General features: G+C 37.0%; 1 protein-coding gene across 13 annotated transcripts in view; it reads right to left on the bottom strand.

Annotated features, from left to right (window-relative positions):
* The window catches only part of CCDC180 (coiled-coil domain containing 180), a 33,753-nt gene that overhangs the window by 9,776 nt on the left and 6,862 nt on the right, over positions 1-17,115 (bottom strand). For 11 of the 13 annotated variants that reach the window (XR_014957119.1, XM_085586637.1, XM_085586647.1 and 8 more), the window contains 23 exons: positions 16,694-16,773; positions 15,923-16,011; positions 15,334-15,453; positions 14,538-14,711; positions 13,926-14,041; positions 12,608-12,752; positions 12,146-12,209; positions 11,284-11,516; positions 10,520-10,722; positions 9,817-9,989; positions 8,530-8,710; positions 7,869-8,015; positions 7,466-7,610; positions 7,144-7,260; positions 6,613-6,735; positions 5,604-5,717; positions 4,689-4,927; positions 4,048-4,100; positions 3,181-3,274; positions 2,126-2,197; positions 1,196-1,262; positions 856-1,000; positions 411-571 (listed from right to left, as the gene is read on the bottom strand). Coding sequence is in view for 12 of the 13 variants with exons in the window: in XM_085586637.1 (XP_085442763.1) it covers positions 411-571; positions 856-1,000; positions 1,196-1,262; positions 2,126-2,197; positions 3,181-3,274; positions 4,048-4,100; positions 4,689-4,927; positions 5,604-5,717; positions 6,613-6,735; positions 7,144-7,260; positions 7,466-7,610; positions 7,869-8,015; positions 8,530-8,710; positions 9,817-9,989; positions 10,520-10,722; positions 11,284-11,516; positions 12,146-12,209; positions 12,608-12,752; positions 13,926-14,041; positions 14,538-14,711; positions 15,334-15,453; positions 15,923-16,011; positions 16,694-16,773 (3,055 nt within the window). In the remaining variant the exon portion in view is untranslated. The remainder of the gene's footprint in view (positions 1-410; positions 572-855; positions 1,001-1,195; positions 1,263-2,125; positions 2,198-3,180; positions 3,275-4,047; positions 4,101-4,688; positions 4,928-5,603; positions 5,718-6,612; positions 6,736-7,143; positions 7,261-7,465; positions 7,611-7,868; positions 8,016-8,529; positions 8,711-9,816; positions 9,990-10,519; positions 10,723-11,283; positions 11,517-12,145; positions 12,210-12,607; positions 12,753-13,925; positions 14,042-14,537; positions 14,712-15,333; positions 15,454-15,922; positions 16,012-16,693; positions 16,774-17,115) is intronic. The other 2 variants (XM_085586641.1, XM_085586642.1) reach the window with 2 other exon arrangements.

The following is a 17,115-nucleotide window of genomic DNA, read 5'->3' as shown; positions in this document are numbered from 1 at the left end:
ATATTACTTGATAAAATATGCCTCTTTTATGAATGATGGTAAATACAGTATTTCATTATCCTTATATCACAGTTCTTAGAAAGGAGAGCAGCTATACAGTAGGATCTGTCTGGCCATACTACAGGGTCACAGCCCTCACAGAGCTGACAGTCAAGTCTAAGATGACAGGCAGAGCTGAGATGAGAAAGAGGCAGCCCAGTGCTGGAAGCTGGGAGAGAAGGGACAGAGTTCCACAAACTACAAAGCTTCCAGGTGAACTAAGCAGGCTAACTGCAAATACAGAAAACTCTATCTGTGATCAGCTCAGCAGAGAGTGATGAAGCAAACAGTGAGAATGAGAAAACCAACATTTTCTCAATCTGATGCACTTACCATGGGTTACACTACAAAGCATTCCAGTATATACATACCTTCAAATCCCCCCAGTCTTTCAGCTGCCTATTGAAGAGATGTTGAATATGACCAGTACAAGAGCTGAGCTTCTGCTCATGTTCTTTTAAAAGACTTTCCACGACCAGTTGGGAAACAGAAGAGAGCTCCTCCTCAAACCACTTCAGCTGATCCTGAAATTCTTTTTGGAAAAGACAAGGTGTGCATGTGATACAAACAGCCTGGAATTTCCTCTGACAGAGATTGTGTCCCTGACATTCCTTTTTCTAGGTGCAATGCTTTGAGAAACATACACCTGCTCAAAAATGTGACTTTGGCTCAATTGCCAGTAAAGTCAACTAGAGTTTTTCCACTGAGTGTGATGGATTACGACAATGATATAATTCTTGGTCACTGCAATTTTCAGCTTCTATACTGAAAAATTACATACATAAGAAAATGTAAGTCTTAACTGAATGAATTTACCTCTAAGACAGAAATCGTAGTAATCATCTATCTGCTTTTGGTATGACAGGAGTTTCACCCTGAGCATTTCTGCCCAGTGTTCAAATGTGTCTGGCAGATCTTCAAACATTCCCATATGAGGATTCTTCTTTTCTCCATAGAACTCCTGCATAAGGGAAAGATAAACCATAAAAAATGTTGATAACACATTTAAACATGTCACATCTAGGTATGTAACAGTAGGAGAAGAAAGGAAAATTTTTGGACAGTCTGCCAAATATTGAAAGAATCAAATTATTTCTCTGACACGGGAGTACACCTATGAAAGTAAAATTGACTAAAGAAAATGACATTTCCTTACCTCACCAAGGCAGAGCAAGGTGTTGTTACCACTCCAAAGAATATTCATAATAATCCCCTTAAAAGTACTGAAAACCAAAACACATTTACAATTTTAAAATATTATCACACTGTTAAATGATCACATTGGCAATATTCACTATTTTTCAAGTATTTTGTTCAGGTTAATTTTAGTACATTTTTCAGAATGCCTAAGAACCTTCTCCCACATTAGCACAGATTCTCTTCAGATGCAGCCAGGATAAGGGGCTATTGTAATTGCTCACTGGAGAGCACTGCCACGTCACTGTCACAAAAAAGCAAACTTAGCCAAATTCCTGTGCCCAAAGACCTTACCATGCATTTTAGATAAAGCAAAAATATTTCACAGTGGATCTAGCTGTTTGCTGGAATTATTTTGAAACACAATATGGAATAAAATTCCCAAATGCTTAAACATCTTAAGCATTAATTTGAATAGTTCTGTATGGCATGTACCAAATATCTTGGTTCTACAGACTACAAGTGCACATATCAACAATATGAAACTTTTCTTACAGAAGAGGAATTGAACCTGTTTGCTCCTTGTTTATTCCCATTAATGGAATACTGAGTACAAGAATGAAGACATAAAATTTATTTGTCTTCTTAGGTGTGAAAATAATTGAAAAAGAGGCTATTTTGCATTTTCCACCCATTCATAAATGTACAGAATGGCTCGAGTAAGACCCCCACTTCAGACATCAGACAGAATGAACCAGATGTCTTACATCTTCACTATTATTACACTGCAAAAAGGAAGTGTTCTGGAAGTACTTTGACCTATAAATCACAAGTCTAAATTCAAAATTCAATGGTGAACTCTATAGGTCACAATGATAGACAGATACACAGATACATACATAGAGGGTTTTTACAGATTAACTTCTAGTCCTGGAATTATACGACTTACTCAGACTTTGTAGGCTTCTTTCCAAATATCTGGGATCTTTCCTCCTTGGTAAGAGATTGTCTGCCTTTGTCACTGGAAAGGAAAAATGTTAGTTTGTAACTATGCCCAAGTGTTTTCCTTCTCTGGCTGATGATTTGAGCTAGTCAGTCATATGACAGACATGAAACTGAAGAAAAATTAGAAAAAACCTAACTCTATAACTAGTATTCTATCTGCTCTGGTTGTGGCCAGGACAGGGTTAATTTCTGCAGTAGCCAGTGGCCAGGACCTGGAGGTTATTCTTACCACCTCTCATCATTGTGGGGGTGGTTGGAAGGGTCTCTGCTGTTGGGGAATGTGGTGGCAGTCTCAGGGGTTTCCTCTGAGCATTCACATGTGAACCACTTGCCTCTCTTGTGCACTTTGCTATTAACATTGCTGCTGTTACTATTAGGTTTTTTTAATCTCATTGCTGTTTCTAGTAAATTGTTCTTATCTCAACTTTATCTTCACCTTTTGTGCCTCTGATTTTCCCCTCCAGCTGCTGCTGGGAAAGGGGAGGGAGCAAGCAGTGCACAGTTTGGAGTGTTTTGTTAGGAGTACAAAATTTGGAATACCATTCCCAAACCAGGACAATACAAAGGTAGTATTTTGATGGAAAAAGATTCTCAGAATTCTCTTCTAAACTCTCCATTGTTCAAAGATTTTTTTGTTGCTTTCACTATTACAGTAGCTCAATTCATCAATCTGTGGACTAAGCTGAAGACAAACTATTTAGACACAAAATTAAGCCACATTGATTTAAGGGTTAGTCTATATTTCAACAACTTCAAAATACAAAACAGCAGCAGATGAAGGAGAAAAAAAAATATTTTTCCAGTCAAAATGTAGGGGGGAAAAAACCCACAAAGCTGATCATGTGGACATTAACAGGTAAGAGATTCCAATTGATAAGCAGTAGATGGAAAGAAGGCTATACAAATAAGCAGTAAGAATCTTTCAATGAACAGACAAAGTTTAGGGAAATTTTTGCATAGGAATTTCTGAAGTGGAATTCCTCCTTTTAGGGGTCTCACCTTTTTTTTCGCTTGGTTTCATCCCGAGATGACCTCTTGCTAGTAGACTTCTGAGAATATGCATCAGATAACTTCTTCTTTACTGGGGGAAGAACTGCTTATAGTTAACAAGGAAAGAAGAATATTGCCTAAATGCCAACTGAAGTGCTTTTTATGAGTATATATATTTTGCATTCTTATTTCTATAACATTTCCTAACAATACGGAGGGGACAACTACAGGAACAATAATTTCTGTCAGACAGGCCTGAAGTAACCCAGAAGTGGCAACAGCTGTAAAGGTTGCTGGAGCATGAGTCAGGAATGTCACAGAAAATTCATGGTAAATGGAGGAGATTTTAAGCAGATTGGAGGCAGGTGAAGAAGGAGAATAAATGGGCTGCATTCATAGTATTGGTGGTCATGGGGACTTGCACATGTGGAAGAGATTGAGGGTAGCTTCGGAAATGGCTGGGAGAGTCAAGGTCTGCAGAAGAGAGATAAGGAAATGGGAACACTAGGTAGGGAGCATCTGGGGTTATCTTTTTCTCACCTTTGAATAGATGATACAGTGTGAGAAGGATCCCTGATTCCCTATATACATCATGATTTCTGCTCTGCTTCTTTTCTCAACACCATCTCCCTTCTGCTATCACAAACACAGGGACTCTTTATAACATTATTATCTCATTCTGCAGTTTTCATTGCTTTAGGAGCCCAAAAGCATCTTTATCTAAGTAAAGATGTCCAGGGAAAGAGCTGAGAAGCACAACTATTTCAGAGTTCCTAGCATAGAAGTCACTGGCCTGGACCATGCTAGACCTGTGCATAAAATGTCAGGAACTACAATTTAGATGAAAAGAAAGTATTAAAAGAAATACAGGCACACCTGGATTCTTTTTCCCCCAATTTAGGTCTTGGTATTTTTTTGATGGATCAAATCTGAAAAGAAAAAAAAAAAAAAAGCTAAGTACTACTGCATATCCTGCCATTTTATGTTCTATACTATATTATATAGCAAACTAGGAAAGTTCTCTATCCCTATCATGTGCTGAGTTAAATTTCTGAGACCATATTTAACAGCTAGGGTAACTTTTACAACTGACAGTGTATATAGAAGTAATTTCATAGGACTGATTGTTTAACTGGAATTTTGGATTTTCTACAACCAAAACTACATTAAATACTATTTACAAATCAAACATTTGTCACACTCTTCATTTTACACTTTATATTCAGTCAACTATGGAGCAGGTAATCACCTTTAAGTAAAATAAGGCTCTAGAAGATAATTAAATACCTAAAATTTATCATTGTATACTAGATGTCACTCACAAAGGGCTATTTTTGGCTATGAGAAATATTGGTTTTAAAGAGAAAGCAGTCTCAGCTAGATTAATTTTTAAACTTAGACTGATTAGAAAATATCTAGTAGTATTACCTATGACCAGTCTATTCACTAGTTCTGGGCAAAGAAAATATAAATAATGACTTGGACAGAAAAAAACCTTTAAGCAAACAAGTACTTACCCAGCTAAATTTTCAATAACTTTTATTGCCAAATCATTGAATATTGATGTATCCGTTCCGCTTGGATTTAACAAAGGGAATTTGTCAGGATCCAGTCCCATCACCATCCTTTTGCTCTCATCTCTGAGACTCTCTTTTGGAACAGCAGGAGCAATGAAATCTTGTAACCTCCCATTCACATCAGGAGTGGTGAACTCCTTTTGCAATTTCCCACCTGTGCCAGGAGTGGTGAAGGCCTCCTGAAATGGGAAGAAAAATGAAGCCCTGTAGACCATAGCAGGCAGTTGGTGAAAGCATTCCATGTAATAACTGACTACTAGAGCAGATTTTCTAAACAGATAATATCTTGTTTCACAGGCTGAAATAAATTTTTTTTGTCATTCTAACAGCAATATTGTTACAGCTATTCAGCTTTAAAACGCTTCAAAGCAGTTAAGAGTAGATGCTCATAATCATCATAAACCGTATTTAAGGATATACTCTTAAAACAATGGTCCACTGACATTAGAAAATAAAGACAGACTTTCCAGAAAAGGGAGGAAAGAAAACACAACCCACTTGATAAAAACAAAATTCATTCAGGACACATTTGGGATTTAAAAAAAAATAATTTAAAGAAACCTGTGAAATACGTACCTCTGAATACTGCTACACCTTGAAAACAAACATTTGTGAAAAACCGAGCAAGTCATTGCAATGCCATGTGTCTCTTCAGCATTTTGTAAACTTGCTGATTTACTCAGCCTCTTAAAAAGGCTGTCCTAATGTTACAGTGTCTTTGACGTCTCAGCATAATGCAGATTCTTTTTTCATTTGAGAATTCAAAGCACAAATTCTGAAAACCCATTAAAGCATGTACATATGAAAACTCTCTCAACATTAAATAAAATACAGAGAATGTGAGTATTATCTTACAGTGGCATGTGGCAACTTTGGTTTTACTACAAAGCAGTCAAGATACTTGCTCCTCTTTTTCAGCTCTTCCAACACCTCTTTGGCAGAAGCATACAACTCTTCAGAAGTTAAAGGCTAAAAGATATGATAATACAGATGGTATTTACTAAACTGACTGTTCTAACCTTTTCAAATATGCTGACTCTTGCAAACAATATTATTTGCCTTTGTTCTGTCACCAGTTTATGTACACATATATGGAAGCAATGAGATTGTAAAGGAGGCTGAGGTTTTGGTTTGGCAAACAGGAAAACAAGTACTGACTGTCCAAAAAGGACTTGTTGTGGTTTTAAACCCAGCTGGAAATGAAGCATCACACAGCTCAACCCTCCTTCTCTCCCTCCATGCCCTGGTGGAATGGGGAGGAGAATCTGAGAATCAAAGGAAAGCTTTTATGTTGAGGTAAGAACAGTTTAATAATTGAAAGTAAAGTGAAATACAATGATAATAGTAAATAATAATGAAGATAGTAAAAAGTGAAAAACAAGTGATGCACAATACCACTGCTCGCCACCTGCTGACCACTGCCAGACTCCCCTCCTTGAACTCAGACTGGCCCTTCCAGATGACTCTCCCAGTTTACAGACTGTACCTGACATTCCATGGGTAAGAATATCCCTTTTTTGGCCAATTTGGGTCACCTGTCTCAGCTATATTCCCTCCCTGTTTCTTTTGTGAACCTCCTCAGTGATGGAGCAGGAGACAAGAAAAAAAAAAGGTCCTTGACTTTGGATAGACAGGACTTAGCAAAACCTGAGTTACCAACACTATTCTCATTCTGAATCCAAAACACAGCACTGTAACAGCTACTGAGAAGAAATTAACTCTATCCCAGCTGAATCCAGGACAAGGACCTTTCTGAGCAAAAATTCTGTGTTTCTGCCCAGCCCCAAATATGAAGAAACATAAATCTTTCTCCAAAATATTAGTTTATACCAAATTAATAACAATAACAAGTCAAATTAAATACCATGTCATGCTGATTAGAAGTTACTTCTTTATCTGCAGTAGAATGAACATAAGCATCTCTCTTCTGCTGGAGCTTTTCCAGGTAAGACTTTAATGTGATTGACTGAAAACTGGAATTCGCTACCTAAAGCAGAAGCAAACTTTAAGAAACAGGAGAAGTCCCCATTCACAGGAATTTCAGAGGTTCCACTTTCAAACCATTAGAACCACTGATAAAAACTGGTTAAAAATCCCCAGTACCCCCAGAGGAGAAGATGAAAACAGTAATTGACAAAAGCAGCTGTACCACACAAAAATATTGGTGAATTCAGATGTACATACACAATGTGTTGCAAGGCCATAGTGTTCCAGCACAGTTGCAGCAGTATTAAAAATAAACTTTTCAGTGGATAGTGACAGAAAGCGGGTTTTAAATTAACATAAAAAATTAGGTAATATTTGTCCACTATGAATTCAGCCAAAATCTCCTCAAAGGTATAAAAGAAAATTATTATCTTGAATTTAAGCAAAGTTCTGATGTTTCTCTTTGTACCTCTGATTTGATTTGCTGTCGTAGCTTTCTCAAATACTGATGGACCTTCTCCATAAAGGCTCGACTCAGAGACAGAGAAACAAACTTTTTTCCAGACTGCTTGAAAAGTTCAGTAGCCTTTAAGAATGTCAGAAACAAAAGACAAGATAATTTTTCACTTTTTAAGACTTAATTGATAGAACTTGCCATTCTACTAATTTTTTCCATCATGTAATTGCCAAACAGGACAGACTTACAGTTCTAATCTGAAAGCAGGCTGACTGCAAATCACATAAAATATGTTAATAGAAAACATAATTTTAAATAATGTAATTCTGCATACCTGCTCCAAGCAGCTCGATTTTATTTTCTCCACATCTGTCTTGATTGAACTTTCAAAGGAGTCAATTTGCTTACTTTCTTCCTGAAGACACTCGTTGAAAAACTTTACCTCCTCAGATGCAAAGTCACCACTCTCTGAAAATAATCTGAAAGCAGACATATAAACAATTGGCTGACAGTCATTTTACTCCAAGACCATTCCAGCTAAACAGCCCTGGAACAACACAAACGTGATGAAAACAGCACAATAATTGTGGTTTAACAAGATACATTTCTTTTTTTAAATAGGAAACTAGATGAATAACAAAATAAACTTTACTTTTACTGTTCTGCCTATGCAACAAACACTGATTCCCAGAACTAGATCACCATTTATAAACAACACTTCCATGAAATCTATATACCTGCAACTTTTGAGAAAACCCACGTTTGAATCCCTTAATTTTCCTAAAGCTTGCTCCAAGTGCTGCTGGTAACTCCTCACAGTAACTCTTATCGATTCCAGATGGTTGTGGAGCTCTGATTCCAGATTCCTGCTGGAAGAAGCTGACCTAACAGCAAATAATAAAAGACAGGGAAACATGTCTGAAGAGGAACACACATGATGATTCAGCAACTGCTGGGTGTAAAGACATGGCAAATATTGAGGATTCAAAAGTGATTTATGACTCTCTAAGCAACTCCCCAATCTGGGATGATTTGGATGAACCCATGGAAGGTATCAGCAAGAGCTGACACTATTGGGCATTTTTCTTCAAAAACAATTAGTCAACTGATATTACTGTGCATGTTCAGATAAAATCTAAACAGATGAAACATCTTTTCTACTTAAAGAGTGCCAGCAATTTGAAAGGAGACTAAAATCTCCATGTGTTCAGTCCTGATTTTAATTTAATCAGGGAAAGAGAATGAAATTCTTTACATGTTTTCAACTTTTATGAAGTAGTCTTCATTGAAGAGCAATGACATATAAAACAAGTTCAGAATGCAAACCATAAACATCTCAGACAGCAATCAGGAGTATTTAACTAGGGAGACTTACAGGAACAGCAGTGGCACACTTACTCGTCAGTCACAGGAGCGTGGAGCAAGTCATACTCCAAGTTATGGACTCGGGAATGAAAGTTTGTGTTGAGGTTATTTAGGTGGTCTGAAAATCGGAGGAATTCAGCCTTCTCCTTTTTCAGGCCTTCTGCCAGCACTGCACGGTGGCGCTCAAGGTGCTCTTTGTGAAGTGACAGCTCCTCTGAGAAGAAAAGAAGTTTATAATAGAGACATTATTTCCTCTTTGCTGTGAACTATCACAATGCTCAGTTAACCCATGATCAGCAGCAGCAGCAAAATAAACAAAGCCAGACCTCATAATAGCTAAAACACACAGATTAAATACATTCAATTTGGTTGCTTTGACTTTTCTCCTGTGAAAGACATATATCCTTAACAGCTCCTAATCCATTCAAACCACAAATGTCTCTTGTTTGCTCTAAGCATTCCTTTTCCTTTATTTTTGGTCATTGCTGACATCTCCATTATCCCTCTGTTCTCAGTCTTGTAACAAAACTAAAGGTAGCATTTTTCAATGGAAAATACACTTTTCCTGGTTTTGTAAGGGAAATAAGAAAATCAGTGTTGGTCTCTCTTCTGGAATGATAGCTGTATAAATCAAGAGCCAGCCAATCGTCTCAAGAAAGCTACCAGAAGAAGCATCTGTCCTCTCTGCAGAAAAAGGGAAATTGAAAAATTATTTGCCTGTTCTTCAAAAGAAGAATTTTAAACTTATGTATTCAAGACCAACAAACCTGTCTAAAATATTTTCTTTCTCACCATAAAAACCTGACACTTCCTATGCAAAAAGGGTTTTCATTAGAGGATGCTCTGTAGCTGCTCAGTGATATTTCACAGAGTTAAATCCTCCTTCTCATGTTTTCAGAAGCTTGGCCCTGATATTTGGCTCTCTCAACTTGCTAATTTCTTTTTCTGCAACACTTTTTAAATAGTTTTTTTTACACCACAAACTCTTGTTAAATAATTTCAAGGTGGATGAGAATTCACAAACATTTACAATAGAATTTTAACATCTTCTTCAACAGAATTTTAATGTCTTCCCAGTTGTTAATCAATGCACTGCCGTCTATTTTTCCAAAAATAACAGTATAAACCAGGAAGAGCTATAGAAAAGAAATGTCATTTAAAAAAGATCTAATACAATATACTGGGAATTCATAGACAGTGAACTGCTTTCTGTTGTCCTCTATTACAGAGTCAACTACTGCTGAAACAGATTTTGGCCCACTTAGGACCACCTCTAAATGAAGACATGTGATGCTCACAATACAAAAAAAATGTCAATACCAGCTCGAGCATTGCAGATGCTCTGTATCTCCTCCTGCTTTTGTTGATGCAACATAAGATGCAGCATAAGTATTGAATTCAGCTCTTCTTTCTTGGCAGCTACAGAGGCATAGGAGTTGGACAAGGATTCTGCAAACCATTCCACCAAGTGTTCAAAAAAGCAGAGGTGAATCCTATGATTGAAAAAGAAATATTAAAGTAAGGAATAGTAAATAATAAATAAGAATTTACTGAATATATTATTTCTAAGAATTTAACTTCTGGCTATAGGAAGGTACAGTTTCAGTACCATTTGCACAATACTGGTAGAGTTTTTGAGCTAGATGCTTAGTACTGAGTACCAGGCATTTTTACTTCATGGTAGGGAATCTGGGCAAATTACTTGTCTTTCTGTAATATCTTTTCTGACTAAATAATTTTCCCTAAAATATTAATGTTCTGTAAAGGCAAATGTTTCTGTGGTACTTGATAGCCATAGATACAAAACAATAAAACATTTTATCGTATTTGTATCAATTTAAAAAGTGGAATAACATAATTGTACAATCATAATTTTATAATTGAAAATGTAACTATATAAATATCCAATTATATAATAGTAATTAGATAACTTTTGCCTCTCTAGTCTAATGTTTCTTCTAAGCAGCTGAAATTTGTCTATCACATAAAGAGAAAGAAAGAACAGAAAATGTTCTCAGCTCACCTTTTTTTCAGTTCAACAAACATGGCTTCTGTGAGAAGTACATATTTCAGGTACATAGGAAGTGATTCTTCTTTTTCATATTTTGTAAAATAACTCTCTGTGATGTCAGTCTTTCCTGCCTCTTCAACTCTAAGAACAGTATAAGTGTTTTCACTAGCAGTGGCAATTTCAGCACTCTCTGCCTCGCTGCTCTTGGACACTGACTGGGAAATTGTTGGAAATTGTCACATTACTTTTAAAGGTATCAGCATAGAATCAACAGTGCATCAGCTAGTCTAGGAATACTGAGGACATTTAGAATAATGTTCTCATTCTCAATTTGGACATTTAGAACAATGTTCTCATTCTCAATTTGGACATTTACACAGTGCTGGCAATATTTATATTTTTATGTATTTGTATGCCAGCAAGACACAGGCAGAGCTGACGTTTTAAAAGGTTTTTGTTATGGCAACAAATTAATGGAAACTGAAAAATTAATACTTAGGTACAAATACTTAGCTTAAAACCACAGGCTGAGAACACTGATGAAAGACAGATTAAAAAAAAATTATGCAAAGGGTTTCTACATGGGTAAAAGACTGAAAAGAGTGTTTGTGAACTGTTTTATACACTCAATTTTCCCATAAAAGGATCTGTGTACTTTGTAAGGAAACTAAGAAAAAAAATTACTTTCTACTCCTTCTCAGCAAAAAGACTTCCTATTCCTCATTATTTTGGACAAGACTGCCTCCACCTTCAAACTTATTCTCTTGCTCACTTACCTGTGTAATGCTTAGTCCCTGTTCTGCATGCTCATTTTCTTTACTTTTATGAGGAATACTCTCCTCATCTTCTTCTTCCTCTGTTTCTTCAATTCCCTGTGCCAAGATCACCTCTTTCTCTGTTAGCTTTTTTTCTCCAGCTGATTTTTGACAACTGTCCCCATCTTCTGGCACCAGCTGACAGAGGTGATTGTCCTGCTCTGCTCTGGGCTGCAATGTCCTTGCCTCGAGCCCTGGGGGTAATTTTGATTGCCACAATGTCAGAAAGACCTAAAGGTATTACAGAAATGTCCAAAGGAGGGACACAGAGATAGTGAAGGGTCAGGAGGGGAAACCATACAAGAAGTGGCTGAGGGCATTTGGCTCAGCTGAAGGAGGCTGAGGTCACACCTCACTGGCAGCTGCAGCTCTTCTCAAGGGCAGTGAAGGGGCAGCTCTGATCTCTGTGACAGGGACAGGGCTCAGGGAATTGCTGGAGCTGTGCCAGGGGAGGATTAGACTGGAGATTAAGAAAAGGTTCTTTCCTCAGAGGGTGGTCAGGCACTGCCCAGGCTCCCCAGGGAATGGGCATAGCCCCAAAGCTCCCAGAGTTCCAGGAGAGTTTGCACAATGCTCTCAGGGATACATAGGGTGAGATTGTTGGGGTGTCTGGGCAGGGCCAAGAGTTGGACTTCCACAATCCCTATTGGTCCCTTCCAGCTCAGGATACTCTGATTTTCCTCTCTTTGCACGATGCTCTCAGCTTGCTGCTCCACTATATGTTCACCTTCTGAAGCCTCGACTACTTATTTACAGTTAAAGCAGAGTTCTTCTGGTTACAATCCAAAGAAATACAGATTGAAAAACAACCAAGCAGAAATACCTGTTTGGACTGTTGAGGTATTATTTTGATCTTGAACTGTGAAGTCTGGTGTGTCTTGAAAGTTCTAAAAGCAAAACAACAACAAAAAACACCCATCACAGCATTTTAAAATAGAGATTTGCTTTCTTCTAAAAAACCATATCCCTTCTCAAATGTATCTATTTCAGTAGTGTTGAAAAGATCACTCACTATCTAAAGAACCTGTAACACTCAAAACAATTACTGAAAATCTGTTACCTTGTAGTTTTCTGTTCAAAAGCCAAGTGAATTTGCTGAAATTCTGTTTGTAACAAGGACAGAGTTAAAAGTTTGGACCCTCTGCTATCTCTACCAAAAGCACTTTATTCAATGGCTGAAACAGTACTTTATATAATCTGAATTTTAAAGGTAATGCAAATTTTCTCTAAAGTGAAAAAGTAATACACCAGTAGGGTTTTGAACTAGAAGAAATATTCTTTTTACCTGTTTGAAGATTTCCTTCACAATAAAGTGCTGGCTGATGGATATACTATAAGAAATCAACTCCCACAAAATAGCTTTTGGATAAGCCATTACTTCATTCATTACAATCTGCTTGAATGTCTCAATCCTGTCAAATTTAAGGTCACTGTTTAAGAGATTAAAATATTAGAAATAAAATTAAGTGTGATTACAGTGCCCTTAAATCTAACTTTTTTGATCAATCTCATAAAACCTTTAGGCTAAACATAGTCATTGATCTGTTTATACTGAACACAATCACATCCTGGCTTGTTAGGTATTAGTTCATTACAAATAAATAAATGCACAAAAGTTAAGAAATATTTACAATAAAGCCTTTTACATCCTTCCTTTTGAATGGGGAACCATTCAAACTCTGCTTATGTAAGAGAGGTCAAATTACTGTCTTTCTTGTTAGTTCTACACTGTGCTCAGCTGTGACTGAGCCTGATTTATTTTCATTTTACTCTAAAATAAAAACTAACAGTTCAAGCTGAGTCTAGATTCGAGAAAAATCAGTGTTTACACTTGTTTTCATTTACATTTGCTTTGTCTCCTAAACAAAGATAACTATGGGGAATTTATGTATGTGTTCAGATAGGTTACATTGTATTTTCACTTGGTCTGTTACCTCTGGCTTTTTAAAAATTGTATGAATGGTTTTTAGGAGTATCAAACCACCACAATCCCACTATAAGGTGTGTAAATCTGCCCCTCATGTCCATATTGCTCTTCTAATGTGCCTTTTATCTAACAGGCAGAAAAGACCTCCTGGGTGTGAGAGCAGAGCTGCTTCCTCTCAGGTTTCACACCTGCTGCTAAATATTTTAGCAAAAATAGCAGTATTGTACCAATTTTTATATGGTTTTTAAGGTTGCAAATGCCTAATCACAAAAAGGATAAAAGAGTGCTTACCAAAATAAATACTTTGGCTACTTAAAGATCTTAGTCCCTGCAACTTTGAATGAGATCAAGTGCAGATGTGATGGTGCAGACCAACTTTTGATTCCTGTGATTCAAGAATCTGAACAATTACTCTTACCTTCTGAATAAGGCATGGATGTGATGGTATGCACAGGAATACTGATGTGGTATGGTTTTTGAATGATATCAGTCTTTCTTGATCCCATTTCTAAACAGTGGGTATTATTTGCCTTAACCTTGTTCAATATGTACATTATTTTATATTCTTACATGAAGTGAAACACTCTTTTTCCAGACCTTCACACAACAGCATAAACAAGGCCTAAGTAGTACAACTAATGTTAAAATATGCTTTACTTTTATACAAAATTCATACCTAGTTTTAATTTCATCTAGAGAAGAAAGGGCGTTCTCCAAATATTCCTTCAGCTCTTCTTCACAGCTCGCCATTTTCATTTTTTCCAAAATTGTATCCATATCATCTTTCATCACCTAAGGCCACATTAAAAAGCTAGTAAAAACGGTTCAGTATATACTAAAATATCCATAACTAGGATTCAAGTAATTTGATTATGAATGTATATTCTACACCAAGACCTTAGCCAAATTCATCACTTATGAAGATCTTCCTAGATAGTGAACAGCTCTGACACAGCCATCCCAAGCTGGCTGTTGTCACTGTGAGAATTTGGCATTCAACCAGAGTCCATACCTGCACAAAATCTCATAATAGCAACTTACAGCCACTTTGTACAGAAAGCAGCAGTGATATTTATCACTTTTGCCATATCAAGAACAAGACAGGACTGTCCATTCAGTGTGAATCAAGCAGTTAGCAAAAATGCACTTGACAGAATGAAACCGGAAAGTAAAAATTCCAATGTAAAAGTCAGATATTTTATAGCGGCTGTTTCGAATTCCAGAGGCTTCTTTGTATTAAGAAGTCTTTTCTTTACATTATGCCACATCCTTGTTTTTATGTTTATACCTGTATTATGTCATCCTGTTCCAATCTGTATTTATCTAGTTTTTCCTCAAGTACATCTTCCTGCTGGGACAGTTGGAGTAGATGGACATCCCACAGACCCATGGCCTCCTGAACACAGCTGTACAAGCCTTGACAATTCTGCTCATGCCATTTAGCCATCTCCTTAAAATCACTCTAAAGAAAAACACTCCAGTGAACAACTCATTTTTAAACTGCTGGAAGGTGAAATGAATGAATAAGAGCATATGTAACATGATAAAAGTCTGCCTGGAACTACACAAATGGTGTTCAATAGTGTGTCTTCTAAATGGAGACTAAAAAAAAATTCCAAGTAAACTGGGTAAGAATGTGGATTTTTATTCTACAAGCTGAGAGTACCAAAACTTCTGTTTATTCTGACATGGCAGAGCACCAACTCACATTCTACAATTTATCTCTTTAGGAACAACTGCATGGTCATTTTGATGTATAGAATCACAACATTTGGGAGATCATTTAAATCTATTCCTCTGCCTTCAGGCAGACTGGGCCATATGTCATTCATCCCTATCATATGTATTTCAGACATCAGTGATAATAAAAATGCAATATATTACAAATAATAAACACAGTAATTATGAACTCTTCCATGTGAAACTCTTCCACACCAAACTTTGTTTCTTTGTAGTGTTTAGTCACACTATGAAGCTCTTTCTAATGTGACATTAATAGCCTACAATGCAGAAGGCATTGCAGATGGGAGCACAAAAAGAACAGACTAATGCCAAGAAGATAAAAACAAATGTAATTAACATACATCCATGTGCTCCAGTTCTTCTTCAAACCTTTGTTTTAGTTTCTCAGTCATCTGAAGCATGTTGGAATGTACAATTTCAACATCTTCTACTGTGCAAATGTTCTTATCCAACAGGGCCATCTAAATGAAAAGAATAGCAAATTATTGACATGCATGACTTTCAGAGAGCATGACTAAACTTATTGTTTCTTCTCTTGTGATGGACAGAGAAAGACTCAGCCTCCTATATCCCACATTTGCTTACTAAACACTACAATTCAACTGGATACAGAAGGAGAAACTGAGACAGAGAGCAAGACAGATTTGCCAAGATAGATTTAGCACAAAGGCTGAAGGTCCTTATATTCTCCACATAAACACAGGACAGAACCCCCTTCATTACTAGCATTTGTTACAGCTTTTACACATTTCAAGTACAAATACCAAACACTACTGTGAAACCAAATGGATGATTACTTTTTGAACTGAGTAAGACAGAGGTTAAAAACTAATTTCACTTGTTATCTCAGTGTTTGGTGGATCCTCAAACACATTTTACTGTAATGGCACACTGTACCACGGCTACCACACCCAAAGCTGGGACACTCACCTTGCAGGTCTGCACTTTTTCCTGACATTTGCCCTGGACCAGCTCATACTGGACACGCAATTTCTCCACACACTCTGCATTATGGGTGTCTGAATGGTATGGAACAGACCACAGTCAAAATTCTGTATTTCACAGTGCAGTGTGAAAAGGAAACATGACAAGAGGCCATGTGCTGAATCTCAGCAGAGGGAACAGATCCCAGCAGTGTCACACATCTGTGTGACTCTAACAACCAATCAAGTAAGATGCTTTAATACACAGCCGTTTATAATCATGCTTAGAAGTAGCAAGTTATTTACAATTGCTACCAGCTTCTTTGCTACCATACAGGCTACAAACATCACAACAAGACATGCTCTGGAGCAAGAGAAGGCAGGCACACAGAGGGAAGGCACCCTACAGGACACAGAGAAAGGAAGTACCTCCAGTACTTCTTCGCCTCTTCTTCTCCAAGAGTTAAAAAGGAGTATTTTTGTATGATTGAAAACTGATCCATGTCAAAATTAAACTTTTATTTCCCCAGATTAATTCTAACCAAGCCAGTTCCTGCTAGATGTGACCATGTACAAGTGTTTGCACCAGCCAAAGGAAAGTGATGTCACAGGCAGCTTCTCTGGGTCTTACTGCCAGCTCAAAACAACTGAGAAGGCATGATGGAACAAAGAATAGAGCAAACATGCACTTTCAAAGCAACTGTCTGCCTCATCATTGCCCAGGAAAAAAGAAAGTATTGCTTGAATTCCAGACTGTTTTTATGATTTCCCAACTTACCTATACTTTTGTTTAAATTCTCCAGAGTTCTGTGCCATTCATTTAAGTCAGATTTTGTATATGTTGGAGGCAACAAGGTGCTATCAAAGTAGGAAACAAGAGTCAGGTATTCTAAAATACAAACCAGTCACGTGTATATAAAACTATTAAAAAATACAAAATTATGAATCAGAGCATCCATGCTACTGTGCTTTATTTTATTTACAGCCATCTTGCAATGAAAATCAACCAAAGAGACTGTTGGGTAATAAACAGTTGGCCTTGAACATCAACAAGGAACTGTTATCTACCTTGTTCCCAACAACCACTGTAAAAAAACTCCCTGTAAATACTGTAATGCATTGCACCCAAAAATGCTTTTTGTGTTCAGGATGGATATTCAAACATAACAGTGTCAGATTTCTATCCATATTCCTCTCTGA

The sequence above is a fragment of the Lonchura striata genome, chromosome 8 (genome assembly GCF_050655825.1).
Source record: "Lonchura striata isolate lonStrDom1 chromosome 8, ASM5065582v1, whole genome shotgun sequence".
Lineage (NCBI taxonomy): Eukaryota > Metazoa > Chordata > Aves > Passeriformes > Estrildidae > Lonchura > Lonchura striata.
This window is presented reverse-complemented; position numbering and strand designations above follow the sequence as displayed.